The sequence below is a fragment of the Panicum hallii genome, chromosome 1 (assembly GCF_002211085.1).
Source record: "Panicum hallii strain FIL2 chromosome 1, PHallii_v3.1, whole genome shotgun sequence".
NCBI lineage: Eukaryota > Viridiplantae > Streptophyta > Magnoliopsida > Poales > Poaceae > Panicum > Panicum hallii.
The window spans coordinates 49,223,955-49,241,795 of record NC_038042.1 but is presented as its reverse complement, the minus strand read 5'-3'; the positions used below and the strand labels follow the sequence as shown (position 1 = coordinate 49,241,795).

The 17,841-nt window shown below is 45.5% G+C and overlaps 4 protein-coding genes across 4 annotated transcripts; 3 read left to right on the top strand and 1 right to left on the bottom strand.

Annotated features, from left to right (window-relative positions):
• Positions 1 to 1,026: 1,026 nt before the first annotated feature.
• LOC112897990 (wall-associated receptor kinase 2-like) lies at positions 1,027 to 8,030 on the top strand. The gene is made up of 5 exons (XM_025966397.1): positions 1,027 to 2,126; positions 3,296 to 3,787; positions 4,055 to 4,210; positions 4,323 to 5,690; positions 7,894 to 8,030. The coding sequence occupies exons 1-5, from the start codon at positions 1,175 to 1,177 to the stop codon at positions 8,028 to 8,030; spliced, it is 3,105 nt and encodes a 1,034-aa protein (XP_025822182.1). The 5' UTR covers positions 1,027 to 1,174.
• On the top strand, positions 7,528 to 9,663 carry LOC112890536 (protein PIN-LIKES 2). Its single transcript, XM_025957415.1, has 2 exons — positions 7,528 to 7,670; positions 7,935 to 9,663. The coding sequence occupies exon 2, from the start codon at positions 8,094 to 8,096 to the stop codon at positions 9,447 to 9,449; it is 1,356 nt and encodes a 451-aa protein (XP_025813200.1). The 5' UTR covers positions 7,528 to 7,670; positions 7,935 to 8,093; the 3' UTR covers positions 9,450 to 9,663.
• A 270-nt stretch (positions 9,664 to 9,933) lies between these two features.
• LOC112890590 (leucine-rich repeat receptor-like serine/threonine-protein kinase BAM2) lies at positions 9,934 to 12,938 on the bottom strand. The gene is made up of 3 exons (XM_025957456.1): positions 12,784 to 12,938; positions 12,339 to 12,648; positions 9,934 to 10,593 (listed from the first exon to the last, which is right to left on the bottom strand). The coding sequence occupies exons 1-3, from the start codon at positions 12,826 to 12,828 to the stop codon at positions 10,382 to 10,384; spliced, it is 567 nt and encodes a 188-aa protein (XP_025813241.1). The 5' UTR covers positions 12,829 to 12,938; the 3' UTR covers positions 9,934 to 10,381.
• Positions 12,939 to 16,694: 3,756 nt separating this feature from the next.
• LOC112890579 (protein PIN-LIKES 2-like) lies at positions 16,695 to 17,825 on the top strand. Its single transcript, XM_025957450.1, has one exon. It carries the CDS (start codon positions 16,750 to 16,752, stop codon positions 17,587 to 17,589), a length of 840 nt encoding a protein of 279 aa, XP_025813235.1. The 5' UTR covers positions 16,695 to 16,749; the 3' UTR covers positions 17,590 to 17,825.
• The last annotated feature ends 16 nt before the right edge of the window (positions 17,826 to 17,841 follow it).

The following is a 17,841-nucleotide window of genomic DNA, read 5'->3' as shown; positions in this document are numbered from 1 at the left end:
TGGTTCGAGTATCAGGTCCTAAAAAAGCTTCAGATGAAATCGCACTGCTACTGCTACAAATGTTCCGAGTGGGCAAGTTCCATTAAAAAAATTAACTAACAGTGCTACACTTGCTCATATAGAGTAAAAAATTGTTTAACAAGGTTCTAAAAAGTTCTTTTACATGCAAGAGTTATCCTAATATTGACGGTGGATTAGTTTGTTTTTTCTCTACCCTTTCTCTTTGGCAATATATGGCGGACTCGTTAGCTGCTTCCCTGCACCTCATTGTGCCCTCATACTATATATGAAGGTATCCCAACTCACTTTTGCTTTCGGTAAAGTAAAACCAAGTCTTTGGTCCAAAAAGGGCAACTTGGCATGTATATTACTCCTAGGTTGATTGATTGACGTGAAAAGTATCGCAAACTTTAGTGACTTAAGACATTTCCAACACCAAGTCACTTCAAAGTGACACATATAAAAAGAGCTGTGTCATCGTATCAAGATGGAAAATTTTCCTTTAGACCAAAGGCTATTTAGCCCTACTTTATTGAAAGTAAAAGTGTTTTTGCTACGGTTACAACCTCTTACAAGTTACAAGGCTAAGTATCGAAACAGGCTTTGTTTGAACTCTAGACGAACTGGCCAAAACGAGATGCCTAACTCGACCACTCTAGAAACACTATGTAAAAAACTCCAGTAGGAGCAGAGCACTTGACTGTGGACAAGTCATTGTATCCGTATGGAAATTTCTGACCAACATTATTACTAATTAGTAGTATGATTTAAGCCTAGCTTATAACTGGCTAAACTTACAGAACTGAGATAAAGCAACGAGGAGATGAAATCGGCTACCAGAATCATGCATGGCAGTTCGATCAGAACCGAGCGCGCATTGTCAAGGACCACAGCTGATCTGCTAGCTGGTTCTTCCAGTCATGATCACGATCACTAGTTTATTTAACACTGCATAAAATAGGAAATTAACGCGGCAAGAGACCCCGGCAACGACCGCGTAGGTCCGCAGCGCGTGATGACCATGACCTTAATTACCAAACTCTGCTTAATGGTGGCGGTGGGGCGCGCATTCTGCTGTATCTATGCATGCATCCAGTGGCGGCAATGCAACAACGAATGTAACGTACTGGAACATAGCTCCAAGCACAACGAACACACAGCCTAGCTAGCTAGGATGAGCTCTGTGGCGGCAATACTCACTGGCATGCAGCTCTTGGTGATGTGCTTCATGGGTGCTGCGCCGCGAGTGCCCTGGCTCGTTTCTGGAGTCGCCGACGACGGCGGCCGAGGAGGGATCCTGTCTATCCCTTCCGCGGCCTCCCTGGCGCACTGTCCCACTAGGTGCGGAGAGGCCGGCATCTCCTACCCGTTCGGGACCGCGCCCGGCTGCTTCCGGCAAGGCTTCGAGCTCACCTGCGACCACAGCACCAGGCTCTTCTTGACCAACAACACCACTGAGATCCTTGCCGCGGACGTCAACTCGGCCTATGCTTCGATCGCCTTCAACATCACCTTGACGCCAGGCAAGACCACCTACACCGGGTCATGGGAGTCGCCTGCCGAGGGCTTGAACATCGATTTTGGCAGCTACATGTATGTTGTTGGCTGCGACATCGAGGTCGTCCTGTTCGATTCTGGGACGAACCTGACCATTGGTTCTTGCATAAGTATGTGCTTAGACAACAAGGCCCTCATGGGTAAAGTGGACGTAGCTGTGCATGGGCAGTGCAACGGCTTGGGCTGCTGCAGCATCGGTTTGTCGGCATATATGAGAGGCTTCCGCTTCACGCTGTCCCGCAGGCGGGACGGCGTCAAAACACGATCACGATCATCAGATGCAGAGCCCTCCATCGTCAAGGTTTTCTTAACGGAACAAGATTATTTCTTTGACACCAGAGACCTCTACTCGAGCTGGATAATCGGGAATTTTCCGGTAAAGCTGATAGTTTTCATCACGGACCAGCCAAGTTGTGAAGTCGCATCTGCAAATAAAGGAACATATGCATGCAGCCCTGGTAGCTCATGCGGGATGCGAAAGTCGGGGGCAGGTTACTCCTGCTACTGCAATGATGATCCTACTAGCGTAGGGGGCAATAATCCCTACATTTTGGATGGCTGCATCGAAGGTCCGTGACACTGCCCCACCAACCCTCTGTTCTAACATATCCTACGTTCCTACTAGGAGTTTATATATTACCAGGGCTGGATATTACTTTAGTGCATAAATTTAAGGTGACTGGAACTTCGAGAGGTTGTTCGTCTTCTTATGTGTATGACCCTGTTCTTCAATTATCACAGCTACTAGCATCTACAAGGAACAAAATAATTAGTTAATAACTAGCCCATCATGCATGCATGAACCCGTGCTCCTACACTAACTAGTACTAATTTTGAGAGTTATAAGTGTCAGAAATTTATGTTTTTGAGGCCCCTCAAATGCTTATCTTTGCCACCTCTCACTTTCTAATATTCTAACATAATAGTCATGCACATGATCTCTTACATATTTATCCGGTGGGGATAGACTTTAGTTACCATTATATATTTAAGTAGCACAAGTAGAAGTACTTTGATAGTTTTTTTAAAAAAAGTGGCATACGACTTGTAGATTTAAGGGCTACTTTATATTATTTTTAATAATACTGGTGAGTGTAATTTAGATAAAATTTAAGCAATTACTTTAGGTTATTTTGTGTAATAGCATATTTAGATGAAGATTACATGGTTAATTTAGCTTTTTTGTAATGGCATCAGTCGACAATTTATGTATAGCTTTAGTGGATTATTTTAGAGTACTTTTTCATAATGGTGAAGTGGGTAATTTTTAGAAAAAACAAAATATAATGAATGGCTATTATTGCCAATGATGATTAGAGTCTACCAAACTAATTGCCTGATCTATGAGGATTTTGTGAATTTCGTGAAAAGTTTTGGATGCATCATTTTTTTTGAACCTATGAGGATGAACGTTAAGCCTCCAAATGAAGTATCTAATTAGTAATAGTAAGATTGATGCCCATGCATTTGTAACTTTATGAGAATTTATATGATTTTTTTCTAACACATGTCTTGATCTACTAGTAATCTATTTAGATTGTAGTTTTGCTTAATCGATATTTTACCTAGGTTTTATGCCGCCCCCGTGCATTCCAATAGTACCTATGACTATATGATAGCTGTATACGTAGTGCTTTTGTATTTTTCCTTACCTTGTTCGCAAAGAAAAGTTTTCCATATCTTCTCTGACCCTCATAATTTTGTTGTGCCACACGTTATTTATTCCTGGAGCGTGCAGGTTACAATCCCAATCCTAGGGGAAATTGTACGAGGTGGTGCGGAAACATGTCCATCCCTTTCCCTTTTGGGTTGGAAGAAGGTTGCTTTGCTCATGAGAAATTCCGGCTTGCTTGTGTGGATAATAAGTTCACTGTTCTCGACCATGTTCTTGACCGCCGCGCAAAATATCATATCACCAATTTGTCGGTAGAAGGTGGATACTTGGATATAGCCGGCATGCTGAATGATTCGAGCAGCAGCGACGACGGGTTGGCAATGGCGCATACCATCAATGGTTTTAGTGAGTTCTCTCAAGAATTCGACATCCGGATGAGGTGGGCTGTCACCAACTTAACCTGCAGATCAGCCTCGCAAAGGCCCGCAACTTATGCATGCATCAGCGCCTACAGCGAGTGTATTAATGTCACCCATGGAATGCAATACGTAGGGTATCGCTGTAAGTGCTTGAATGGTTTTTATGGGAATCCATACGTCCCAGATGGTTGTAAAGGTCTCTCTCTGTCCCTCTCTGATCTCTTTCTCTCTCAAATAGTTTTTGAGTTAGAATCCAGAAACCTTCACTACCACATTGCATTTCTCGTACTGCCTGATTGAATCCCGACCTCTCTAAGCAAATGCTAGGGCAACATGAAAAATCCAGATATTGAACAATTTACATACGCATGTATCTCTAACCAACTATTTGCATAGCCCCATTACAATGATATCAAAAAAATTAAACCTGATGATGGCTCACATCATTCAAGTTTATTTGCAGACATTGATGAGTGCATTGAGCAGCCAAATGATTGCAATGGAGTATGCTATAATACTCCAGGAGGATACTATTGTACAAATTGTACCCATGGTAAAGTATATGAGCCAACAAATGGGAAATGTGTCACATCAGCTAAGCAACACAATCTTCTGTTAGGTGAGTTATACCCCACATATCTACATTTTTTGTTATCAAGACGAACAATGATTTGGCTGCGAAAAGTTAATGATATTGGATATGCAAAATGGAATTAATCTTGGGCATGCAGGTATTACAATCGGAATTGGCTGTGGTCTTGGCTCCATAATTATTGCACTTTGTGCAATTATACTTGTCAACAAGTGGAAGAAAGGCATACAAAAGAAGATTCGAAGAGCATACTTCAAGAAAAATCAAGGCCTACTATTACAGCAGCTAATCTCAAATGAAAACACCACAAACAAAACCAAGATATTCTCCCTAGAAGAACTAGAGAAAGCAACCAACAACTTCGATACTACTCGTGTTATTGGTTGTGGAGGACATGGCACGGTTTATAAAGGAATTCTATCTGATCAAAATGTGGTGGCAATCAAAATATCCAAAATTGTGGAGCAAAATGAGATAAACCAGTTTATCAATGAGGTTGCTATCCTATCTCAAATCATCCATCGTAATGTGGTGAAGCTTTTCGGCTGTTGTTTGGAAACTGAAGTGCCCTTACTAGTATACGAGTTCATATCCAATGGTACACTATATGATCTTCTTCATGCCAATGTTAATGCTAAATGCTTGCTGTCATGGGATGATCGCATTAGAATAGCGGTAGAAGCAGCAGGAGCATTGGCTTATCTTCACTCGGCTGCTACAATACCAATATACCATAGAGATGTTAAATCTTCTAACATACTCTTAGATGCCACCTTCACTACAAAGGTTTCCGACTTTGGGGCTTCAAGATCCATTTCACTTGATGAGTCTCATGTGGTAACCATTATCCAAGGAACTTTCGGCTACTTAGATCCAGAGTATTATAACACCAGCCAACTAACCGAGAAGAGTGATGTCTATAGTTTTGGAGTGATACTTGTGGAACTTTTAACAAGAAAGAAGCCGATTTTTATCAACCGTTCTGGCATGAAACAAAGCTTATCACATTACTTCGTTGAAGGACTTCAAGAAGGTGATCTTATGGAAATAATAGATCCACAGATTGTGGAAGGAGCGGAGCAAGGAGAAATTCATGATATTGCTTCACTCGCACAAGCATGCCTAAAGACCAAAGGAGCAGAAAGACCAACTATGAAAGAAGTTGAGATGAGATTGCAGTTCCTAAGAACTAAGAGGATGAGGAAAATACACCATTTTCCAGAAATTAATGGTGAGATTGAGCTTTTGTTCTGCCCACAAGCTAGAAACTCTGACACACAGCTTCACCTTGTAAATGCTACTACCCGTTTGCCTTCTGAAGAGACCTCTCGGGGCTACAGCCTAGAGAAAGAATTTGCATCCTCAATCAGTTTGCCCCAGCCTAGAGAAAGAATTTGCATCCTCAATCAGTTTGCCACGCTAACTATAGCATACGCATGGTCAATAACAGAGGCGGTTGCTGTCTTGGAAACACCTGAGCTGCTGTCTATTTTCCACAGAGAAATATGTAATATTGTTCCTTTAGACTTGAGTATCAGATTATGCTATTTGGTTGCAATATATATACATTTGGTCTACTTTTGTTCAAGCTTAGAATTTTGTGATGAATAAGTTCGCTAGCTGCAGATGATACCCTGGACCGTTGTGTTTGGGCTTGGGGATTTGCATGGCAAACCATCTCACTTCTGCTATGCTTGTGTTCTCTGTGATGGACATGCCAGCGAGGTGCTGAGAATACCTTTTCAGAACACATTCAGCCACTGGTCCGGTTGTGTGATGACTGGTGAGACCATTCCAGACCCAAAAACTATACGCGGGCCGTCAGAACGCTGATCAGACTAGCGCCCAGGATCACGGGTCTTTTTGTTAGGAGGTTTGCCATACCAGGCCGGCGATGCAGACCGGCACGCCAGACAACGCAGAGGCACTGAGCCCACCCGTGCTCTCCCACCCGGCCCGTGGCGATGCTTCCGCGGACCCGGCCTGGCCGTGGCCCGTGGCTGGTTGCTTGCTTGCGCGACGTCGCTCTCACACTGTCGCTCGCGACACGGCGTCACGGTGGCGGTCTCAAGCACCACTAGGCAGCAGCCAAATCAGCTCTTGGCTCGCGCGAAGCGGCGGCCGCCACATCTCCCTCCGGCCTCCGGGTACCATCATCTCGTCCCCTGACCGACCACCCGTAGCGCCGCCTCCGTGACCGGGACCGGCAAAGCAAGAGCCCTTTCTCGCCTTTTATCAGTTGCGCGATCATCTGCCAAAACAGGTCTGGAATAGACCTGCTTGACAAGGAGCGAGGCCAGGCAAACCCAAGTAGACCAAAGCGCCTATCATCAGAAGTCAGAACACATGCATAGATCAAGCATTTACGGCTGCTCCACCTATCATCAGGTTTAGTTTGACCAATTGGGCAAGGAAAAGGTGACATACTGATATGGAATGGGTTTGATCAATTGGGCAAGGTATGTTTCACGAATTCATGGTGGAGAGATCAACATGAGGTTTTTCTATGGGGGTGTTTGATACCCCGGGCTAAACTTTAGTCCATATCATATAGGATATTTGGACACTAACTATAAGCAAAGCTAATTACAAATCTAATTGCATAAATGGAGGCTAATTCGCGAGACGAATTTATTAAACCTAATTAGTCCGTGACTTGGCAATATTGTACTACCGTAAGCATATAGTAACGATGGATTAATTAGACTTAATAGATTCATCTTATGAATTAGTCTCCATAAAATATCCGATATTGATCCGGACTAAAAATTAGGCCGTGGATCAAACCGCCTCTAATAGGTTGCAGAGCCAATAGTGACGCTTGAGTTCACTCGAGCTTGGTTGGGGTAGCCACGGCGGCTGGTAGAGGAACCAACCGTGTCAGATTCGGTGCTGACTTGGGTGGTACACGTGGAATATCCACTCTATTTCCGTGTTTACACTTTACAGTTTTTCTCAACAAAATGCAAAATTTAAATAATTTGGGATACCAGTTCAGCTTCCCTTGATTTGAATCAGAGGTCCAAATCAATTCGCCCTCCCCATCCGAGATCCAAACGCAGCCTGCTCATCTTGGCCAAGTAACATGGGAGCAACGGAATCACCGATCTGATTCTGATCAGGGCCACATGCTTATCTCCTGTCCCCATCACGGCCCCAAAATTCACGTGCCTTCTGGAGGAAAAAAATAAAGAAAATCGCTAGATCACATCGCGCCTCGACCTGGGTTCCTTACTGCTGGGCCCCACCCCACCAATTATCACAAAGCCACGGGGAAATACCAAGCGCACCCTCAGCAACCAAGAAGGCAAGAACCCCTTTCACGCCGCAACTCCGCCGTCTCTCTCTCTCCCTCCCTCTCTCTCTCTCTCTCGCTTCCTTCTCGGCTCGTTGCTCTCGCTTCGGAGCTGCCTCGGCGCGTCGCGGAGAGGGAGACCACAGCGCGTCACCTACCCCCCTCTCGTCCATTCCCGAATCGGAACTCCGTGTAAGTATTGCCGTGAATCTTGCAGAGTCCGGTTCCGTCGCCGTGATCTTTTGCCGTTTCTGATTTTCTTGCTGATTGATTGCCTGAATCTTGGCGATACCTGAAATTTGAGAGTAGGAAGCTCAGAACACGAGTTGAGGACCGAGTGTTTCGCAAGATCCCACCGGTTCCTGGCTAGATTTATTCTTACCTGCTAGTAATCCTGTCTAATGCCATTTCGTAGTTTTCTCCGTTGCTGAATCATTTCCATTAATTGGTATGCAGAAATATCAGACTTTTGCATCTGATTGGGCGCTGTATCTGCGCGAGAAAGATAGTTTGGTTGTGCAGACAAAAAGGGGAGTATTTTTCAGAGTTTAAAATAAGGGAATATCTGTTTTGAGAACTGAAGTGGGAGAAAGGCAAGAAGCTTTAGCGGCGGCAATGTTTTGGTCAATGGACCCGCAGGTGACCATCCATGGCGACTGGGTGTCGGCCGTGGCGCCGCTGTTGAAGCTGCTGTGCCTGACAGTTATCGGTCTGCTCCTCGCCAACCCGCGGGTCCAGGTCGTGCCTAGGGCCACCTTCAAGCTCCTGAGCAAACTCGTCTTCGCGCTCTTCCTCCCCTGCCTGATCTTTGTCCACCTCGGCAAGTCGGTCACCATTGACAACGTCCTGCACTGGTGGTTCATCCCGGTCAACGTGCTAATCAGCACTGCGATTGGGTGCATTCTTGGGTACATAGTGGCCCTGATCTGCCGCCCGCCACCACACTTGTTCCGGTTCACGGTGATCATGACTGGGTTTGGTAACACAGGGAATCTCCCAATTGCGATCATTGGATCGGTCTGCCATACCAGTGATCACCCTTTTGGTCCTGCATGCGACACCAAGGGCATCGCTTATGTCTCATTTGCTCAGTGGGTTGCGGTTATCCTTGTCTACACTTTGGTCTACCACATGATGGAGCCACCTATGCAGTTCTATGAGATTGTGGGTGAGGGTAATGAGATACAGGAAGAACCTGAGCAGATCAGCAACTACAGTAGGTCTCTGCTTCATGAGGCGGAATGGCCAGGGATGGTTGATAAAGTAACAGAGCACTCAAAGACACCATTCATCGCCAGAGTTTTCATGAGCATTTCAGGTTCCTCGCAGAATACATTTCCTGATATTGATTTTACTGAAGAGGGAACTTCTGGTGCTGGACCGAGCAGTCCTAAGTCGCTCAGATGTTTGGCAGAGCCAAGAATGGTCAGAAGGATCAGGGTTGTAGCTGAAAAGACTCCAATCCAGCACGTCCTTCAGCCACCGACAATTGCCTCTTTGCTTGCCATTATCATCGGCATGGTTCCTGTCTTGAAAGATTTTGTGTTTGGGGCTGATGCACCACTCTCGTTCTTCACTGATAGTTTGGATATCCTAGCTGCTGCAGTGGTTCCCTCAGTGATGTTAATTCTCGGAGGCATGCTTGCGGAAGGCCCAAAGGATAATGCCTTGGGCATCAGGACTATCGTCGGTATAATTGTGGCAAGGCTTTTGGTGCTCCCATGCATTGGCATTGGTGTTGTGACGCTAGCAGACAAATTGAATCTACTTGTTGAGCAGGACCATATGTACCGCTTTGTTCTTTCGCTTCAGTACTCCACGCCAAGCGCTATCCTGCTTGGAGCAATTGCCAGCCTGAGAGGATATGGTGTTAAGGAAGCATCGGCTCTTCTATTCTGGCAGCATATTTGTGCAGTGTTCTCCCTTTCTCTCTACCTGATTGTGTACTTCAAGTTGATGTCTTTCATTTGAAGACAATGGCCATCCATCCTAATCTGGCATATATATAGCAACAATCTTGGGGCAATGATGGCTTGGAAAAGGAGTACTAGAAGAATTATTTTTTTTCAGCCTTTTCTCGTATCAGTGAAAAGTGTTTATAGTTTGGTAGTTATCTATATTTCAATTACATGTATCGTTTGAGAACAGGAGATACATTTATTGTCAGTTCATTTTGGTCAATATATTGCTGTGAGTTTCATGATACTATTGCTGCATACAAATTATTGCCTGGATAATATTAATAGAACTATATAGTAGTGAATTACATTTTTGTCCGATGCTTAATGAACAAAGATGATTGGTGTTCATGCTTCTTGTGAAAGACTGAAAACCATCAGACGACCTTGCTATCTGACAACAATGGTGAGATTTCTCTATTGTTCTGGGGAGCCATCCTCCCAGCCTGTAGGTAGGATTACCCGTTTTGCCTCAGAGGAGCAAAGATCCCGTCCACTGTAGCATGGGAGATTTCTCTATTTTTCTTTTGATTAAAGTTGCCACGATACATGCGCTAGTTGCAATTGTTTGTACAGCATCATGGTTATCAGAAGCTTGCTATACATCATCTTATTTTCTTTGAAAAAATGGATTGGAACTCGAAAATTATATATGTGTATACAGTTTCGACCTTCAAAGGCAAAACAGATTTCTTTGCAGTGCTGCAGGTGTTCTGATTTGCGTAATGCAGTATAATATAGCACTTGAGTGTTTCTGGGAGGACAGGTTTATGCAAATAACAAAAAGAAAAGAATTTTTTCGTCAGTTGTTTTAACATATCACTGGAAAGTGTACCAGGGATTCTGCAATATTTACATTAGACAACTCCGCTGACAAGTAAATATTGTATTTTCTTTTGGAAGGTTTGCTTCAAGTTCACCAAGCAGGCAAGCATGGTGCAATCTCTAGAAGAAACTTGTCATCTTTGTGCATTGGGGCTTCAAAACCACACTACGATGACACAGGTCAATACTAAGGACATACTGTAATGGCTTCTTAAGGTATGAGACCTCAGAGATTATTGGAGCTAAGATCCAAGCGATTGAGTTGACCGTGGATGAATAGATGCTGATGCATGGCTGCTGGCTTGGCCCGTCAAATAACATGGCCGGGTTATCTGCCAACAATAGAGTTTCAATGCCAATAGCAAACAGGAAACGTGTCATTAACGTACAAGGAAGGTGTACCACAAAAATGAGATTACTGGATCTTTACATTAGACCAATCAGCTCACAGTGAATTACATGTATTTCTCATGTGAGGTTTGCTTCTAGTCCACCGTGGCGCGGTGAGATTGCTGGAGCAAACTTGCGATCTACGCATTGACCCTTGAAACTAGTATTACAGGATGGTGCAGCTAAATAGTGTGCAAGTACAGAATGACTTCCTAAGGTATGATACCTTTAAGTTTGTTGTCGCTAAGATCCAGGTGGTAGAGTTGACCAAGGTCACTCAAATTGGATGGTATATCACCTTCGAGATTGTTGTGACTAAGGTCCATGAATGTGAGCTGTTGGAGATTCCCCAAGGTACGTGGTATTTTACCACTGAGATTGTTGTTACCAAGTTCCATAATTATGAGTTGTTGGAGATTCCCCAAGGTACGTGGTATTTTACCACTGAGATCATTGTTACCAAGGTCCATCACCATGAGTTGTTGGAGATTCCCCAAGGTACGTGGTATTTTACCGCTGAGATTGTTGTCACTAATGTTGAGAGAGAGAAGGAATTGAAGATTTTCCAAGCTAGCTGGTATGTGGCTGCTGAATGCATTCTCTGACAGTAGGAGATGTATCAAGTTAGTAAGATTACCAATAGATGGTGGAATAGCCCCAGTGAAATAATTTGCTTGGAGATGCAAATACCATAAATGCGTCATCTTTTCAAACCTTCCTTCAATTGTACCAGCAAGATCGTTACCGGTTAGAAACAGATATATTAGGCCATGAAGGTTCCCTATGCTTGGGGGAACTGTTCCTGAGAGGCGGTTTCCTGACAATGCCAAATATTGAAGATTAACAGACATGTTGCCAATTGAACTCGGTATGCCTCCCTGTAGCTGATTATCTTCTAGTGAAATCATTTGTAGAAGAGTACAGTTTCCCATTGCATGTAAGAATCCCCAACTTTCATCGTTGCTTGCTTCAATCATGTTTTCATCGAGGACAAGAAAAGACAATTTTGAAAGCTTGCCGAAGGAACCAGGAACGGGACCAGAGAAATTATTACTTGCTAACACTATATCCTCTATCTTTGAGCAGTTGCCTATGGAAGCTGGGATGTGACCACCAAACATGTTGTGGTGTAAAAAAAACCATCGGAGATTAGGGAGCGCATCACCAATGTTTGGCGGCAACACTCCCCCTAGCATATTGTGATCCAAAGCTAGATGCCATAGAGAGGACAGATTAAGCAAGGACTGCGGTATGCCGCCTGATAAACTATTTTTACTTAGAAACAAGATCGACAAATTCGATAATTTTCCAAGCTCAGCAGGGATACTTCCTGACAGGCTATTATTTCGTAGATGGAGTTCTTCTAGGTGAGTCATATTGCCGAGGGACGGTGGGATGGTTCCTGTGAGTCTATTCTCATATAGATTTAAAGCTGAAAGACCAGAAAGTAAGCCAAGTTTTGGATGGAGTTCACCGACTAGAGAGTTGTTAGAGAGGTCAAGTATACGAAGGCTGGAGCAATTGGCGATTCCATCTGGGATAGCATCGCGCAACGAGTTCCGGCTCAGATCAAGGACCTCCAGTTTGCCGAGACGGCCGAGAGGAGGCAATCGACCGGAGAAACTGTTCGCGGACAGGTTCAGCGTCCTCAGAAACGTTAGATTTCTAACAGAGGAGGTGATTTCACCTTCGAGGCCCTGGCCTGCGAGTTCCAGCGATGTGATCACACGCCCCCGGTGCGCCCGGCCGCACGTGACCCCCGCCCACCTGCACAGGGGGTTGCTTGTGTTCCATGAGGCTAGAGCTCGCTTTGGGTCGCTGGTGATGGCCCTCTTGAAATCCAGCAGCGACATCATGTCGCCGTCGCCGGCGTGGTCGTCCGGTGAGCCATGGGTGCTGCCGATTCCACGGCAAAGAAGCAATAGTGCAAGCAGCACGAGCATCTCCCACTTGACACGCCGAGCAGAGCCTCGTGTTGTGAGGTATCTAGCTAAGACCTGAGAAACCAAAACATGGCGAGCACAGACGGGTCAATACGAATATATCAAGAAACCAGAAGAAAATCGAAGAGCGCTGTGCCAGGGGTAAATTGAACGAAAAGAACAACCATTCCTGGTCCAAGCGATCCGCACCTGCTTTTGTCTATTATATCTCCGGCAGCACTCTGTATCTCTCATATCTCTCTGCCGAGCGAGAAGACGAAGTATGTGTGCTCGCCACAAATGGGATGCTTGCTCGCTCAAAGGCTCGAGTCGCCACCGTATAAGATCCTGTGTGGACCAGCTAATCCATTTGCTGGTTTAAATAAAAGATAAAAAAAGCCTGGCAATTCTAATTACCCTGCTATATTTCTAGTATATTTTGACGATCGAGAGTCGAGACTGGTGATGCTTGATTTGATTTTATTTTTTTAATATACGATCGGTTTGTTTTGTCAAGAGTGACCCGAGAACGAACTGACCGGTCTTGACAATTTTGTACCAAAATTGGTTGTGATTTCCACCCAACCGAACTATTCAAATGATTTAAAGACCGAAACGATGTGACCGAACGCCAACCCCATGAGTCACAGTGCCACTGTTGTATGCATCGGTGACCTTGACTCGTAGACTTGGTAAGCTTTTGCTTCCTTTTTCTTTGTTTTTAAGAAACCGGGTTGTATTTTAATTATGTGGATCCTGTTGACCCTTCTTTTGTTTTTCTTCTCTTTGAGAGAGAGAGAGTTAGTGGGTTGTATGCAGTGGCACGTCTGGTAGTGCTTGATTTTATTTTTTTATGATTTTATGATCGGTTAGTTTGGTCGAGACTGACCCCGAGCACGAACTGAGTGCAAGTGAATTGTTCAGTCTTGACAATTTTGTACTAAATTTTTGTTGTCATTTCCAGCTAACCGAACTCTTCAAATGATTTAAAGCCCGAACGCCAACCCTGACCCATGAGTCAAGGTCACAAATGAATGGCTAGTGTGCGGATGCAATGCCCGTCCGCTCTTAAACGATATCGTCCCATCTCAGCAGCAGAGCGCCTGACCAACCAGTTTACTGCAACCTGCAATACTGCATACACTACCTGGCATAAGCGGTAGAGCGGCTCCGATAAGTGAGGCAGGCAGAAGCCGAGAGTTCATGTAGATTGAAGGATGCATTAATATTCAGTTTCGACCACATGGGCACTTGAAAAGGTAGAGGCAAACTCCAAATTTGAACCTTACTATCTATGCCCACACAAAATGAAGTATAAGGAGGATGCATGAAACACTGGTAGAATGCGAGCGAAACGAAGAATGAAGCACTCGTTTGATTCTGTGTTCTGCGTAGACAATGATGTCTGACAAGTGGCAATATATACTCAATTGTCATGTACCGAGCAACATACAGCAAAACTAATCAATGAGGTTGCTAGGGAACTTACAAAACCGTTGCTACTCGGGGTTTGGGTGTGGAAGGTGCGATTCATACTTTGCTCTCCAGGAAGTAGGTTGATGAAACAGCCAGACCAGCAGAGTCGTAAGCAGGGGCGGAGGGCCCAATGTGGCGAGGTATGGCGTTCGCCATACCTCGGCCCGGCCCAGCCCAACAGAAAAATTTTACCCTATCCATTCCCCACCCGCCCGCCGCCTGCAATGCCCTCCCGCACCCCCGCCCCCGCCCGCCCGCCGCCCGCAGGACCCCGCCCCCGCGCGCCGCCGCCCGCCGGCCGCCGCCCGCGGCCCCGCGGCCCCGCGCCCGCCGCCCGCAGCCCCGCCCCCGCGCGCCGCCGGCCGCCGCCCGCCGCCCGCGGCCCCGCGGCCCCGCGCCCGCCGCCCGCAGCCCCGCCCCGCGCGCCGCCGGCCGCCGCCCGCCGCCCGCGGCCCCGCGCCCCCGCCCCCGCCGCCCGCAGCCCCGCCCCCGCGCGCCGCCGGCCGCCGCCCGCCGCCCGCGGCCCCGCGCCCCCGCCCCCGCGCGCTGCCGGCCGCCGCCCGCAGCCGCAGGTTGGAGTCAATCGGCTGCACGCCTGCACCGCCTCCTGCTGTCCGACGCATCAGGTCATCTTCTTCACCAGGCACTCAATGACTCAAACCTTTTTCCTATCACAATAATCACATTATGTGCCCCAACTCTCCCTGGCCAAGCGTCGTTTGCATCCCTCTCTATATGTGTGTCACTCTCTCTGTCTCTCTACAGCAATTTCTTTTTGTATAAGATGTATGAGTTACTACTTGGCACATAAAATCTATCCTAGGTTGTGGCTCTGTTCTTTTATTGATTGCAGACAGGATAATGATTTTGGGTGGAATTTGTCTGGTCTATAATTTCTGAACATCATATGTAGTCTGAATATTATGCGTGTAGAGTAGTGTTTGCCTTTACTCGGTTTTACAAGTAATGTGCCATGTCAATCACTATTTGATTGGTGAACATTTGAGTCTGGGTGGTTTACAATCAGTTCTTTAGGTCACTCAATTCTTATGAGAAGAAAACTGTATGCACCTAATTATACAATCTGATCATTATGAATTGTGGACCTTAGGTGATCATGTGTCGCCATTATAATGTTTGTATCAATTGCTGGTAGCTAATTTCTATATTGCTAAATTGTATCAATGCCAAATTCTTGCCCTTCTTTTGGTACGTGGTTGATTCCTGACATATCATTTTAGTCTAGATGTTCTAGAGTTAATACCCAGTGTTTTTTCAGGCTAGCTTGAGAGAAAATTCTCCTGTAATAAGGGCAAAGGCTTTACGTGCGGTAGCCGGTAAGTATATGCGTAACTATGTTTTTTCATCTTTGTCATTGAGTATATCTGTAGATGTGTAATCTATGAAACTATATGTTCTGCAATCTGCATCGTTCTCATTTGGGCACCATTCACCAGTATCTTGGCTGTTTGCTAAAGTAATTAGCATTGTGTATCTTGTATTACATTTAATATTTTAACTCTAATATTTCGTTACTAATTTATGTTTTCTCTTTGTTTGACAGCTTCTTTGGTCCAATTGTTGATTTGATGCGTACTTTACGTGTTTTTCTTCATTTGAGGTACTTCTAAACCATATTTTTATTGTGAACCTTTATTTCCGTATAATATTTAAACATAATCTAGTAATCCACCGCCAGTCCGCAGCCCCAGGCTCCCGCCGCGCAGGCCCCGCGCCCGCCGCCCTGCAGCCGCAGGCTCCCGCGCCCGCTGCCCCGCCGCCGCAGGCCCCGCGCGCCGCCGCCCGCAGCCCCGTCCGCCACACCTAAAATTTTCGGCGTCCTCCGCCACTGGTCGTAAGTGCGCACGAGCCGCTGCCTCTTCCCTGGCGATTCCATCCAACAGAACTCCAGGTGGAAAGAGTCTAACTGGGCGACACATTTGCTGATGTCTGATGGGTATCCCATGTACATTCCACCAGGTAGCAGTGTCATTTCGTATCCTCCGTCAAACTGAAGCAAGTTATTGCTTGCTGATCCTGTCCAGTTGACCGTTGTTGTCGTGCTAGTTCCAGATTTTGTTGATATAGTGTCCTATGAACAGTAGCAGCTAAATATTCGCAATAGTGTAGCAATAATGTAAGCAACCATTTCTATTCTTTAAGAGCCTTTTCTGATGCTGAAAAAATACGGCACGCAGCATAAGCTGTGTCCGACTAAATGCTTGCATGCTCCTTGTAAACACGGATATGACTAACATAAAGCAAAGAGCAGAAGCATGCTGATGCAGAAAATGGTACAGGTCAGTTGATTAGGTCCATTTCACCAAAACATTAGGTTGACGCCGTTTTACGATTCAAACAATGAGAGTATGTACAAAGTGCATAAGTATATATATATCAGACCAAAGCTGGTCCCGTTTGATTCCACCTCAGTTGTTTCTCTGTGCTCGTTGCATGCACACACTTTCCAATCGCTCGATCACGTGACCTTGACTCGTAGACTTAGTAAGTTTTTTTTCCCGAAACACAATGCACACACAAACACTACGCATATTTATGAACATACATACGCAGCTACTCTTACGAGCACCCTCGAGAGACTGAACTGGCATATCTCTAAGATTGATGAAGTCACCACACGCTTATGCCTCATTTGCTCAGTGGGTTGCGGTTATTCTTGTCTACACTTTGGTCTACCACATGATGGAGCCACCTATGCAGTTCTATGAGATTGTTGGTGAGGGTAATGAGATACAGGAAGAACCTGAGCAGATCAGCAACTACAGTAGGTCTCTGCTTCATGAGGCGGAATGGCCAGGGATGGTTGATAAAGTAACAGAGCACTCAAAGACACCATTCATCGCCAGAGTTTTCATGAGCATTTCAGGTTCCTCGCAGAATACATTTCCTGATATTGATTTTACTGAAGAGGGAACTTCTGGTGCTGGACCAAGCAGTCCTAAGTCGCTCAGATGTTTGGCAGAGCCAAGAATGGTCAGAAGGATCAGGGTTGTAGCTGAAAAGACTCCAACCCAGCACGTCCTTCAGCCACCGACAATTGCCTCTTTGCTTGCCATTATCATCGGCATGGTTCCTGTCTTGAAAGATTTTGTGTTCGGGGCTGATGCACCACTCTCGTTCTTCACTGATAGTTTGGATATCCTAGCTGCTGCAGTGGTTCCCTCGGTGATGTTAATTCTCGGAGGCATGCTTGCGGAAGGCCCAAAGGATAATGCCTTGGGCATCAGGACTATCGTCGGTATAATTGTGGCAAGGCTTTTGGTGCTCCCATGCATTGGCATTGGTGTTGTGACGCTAGCAGACAAATTGAATCTACTTGTTGAGCAAGACCATACGCACCGCTTTGTTCTTTCGCTTCAGTACTCCACGCCAAGCGCTATCCTGCTTGGAGCAATTGCCAGCCTGAGAGGATATGGTGTTAAGGAAGCATCGGCTCTTCTATTCTGGCAGCATATTTGTGCAGTGTTCTCCCTTTCTCTCTACCTGATTGTGTACTTCAAGTTGATGTCTTTCATTTGAAGACAATGGCCATCCATCCTAATCTGGCATATATATTGCAACCATCTTGGGGCAATGATGGCTTGGAAAAGGAGTACTAGAAGAATTATTTTTTTCAGCCTTGTCTCGTATCAGTGAAAAGTGTTTATAGTTTGGTAGTTATCTATATTTCAATTACATGTATCGTTTGAGAACAGGAGATACATTTATTGTCAGTTCATTTTGGTCAATATATTGCTGTGAGTTTCATGATACTATTGCTGCATACAAATT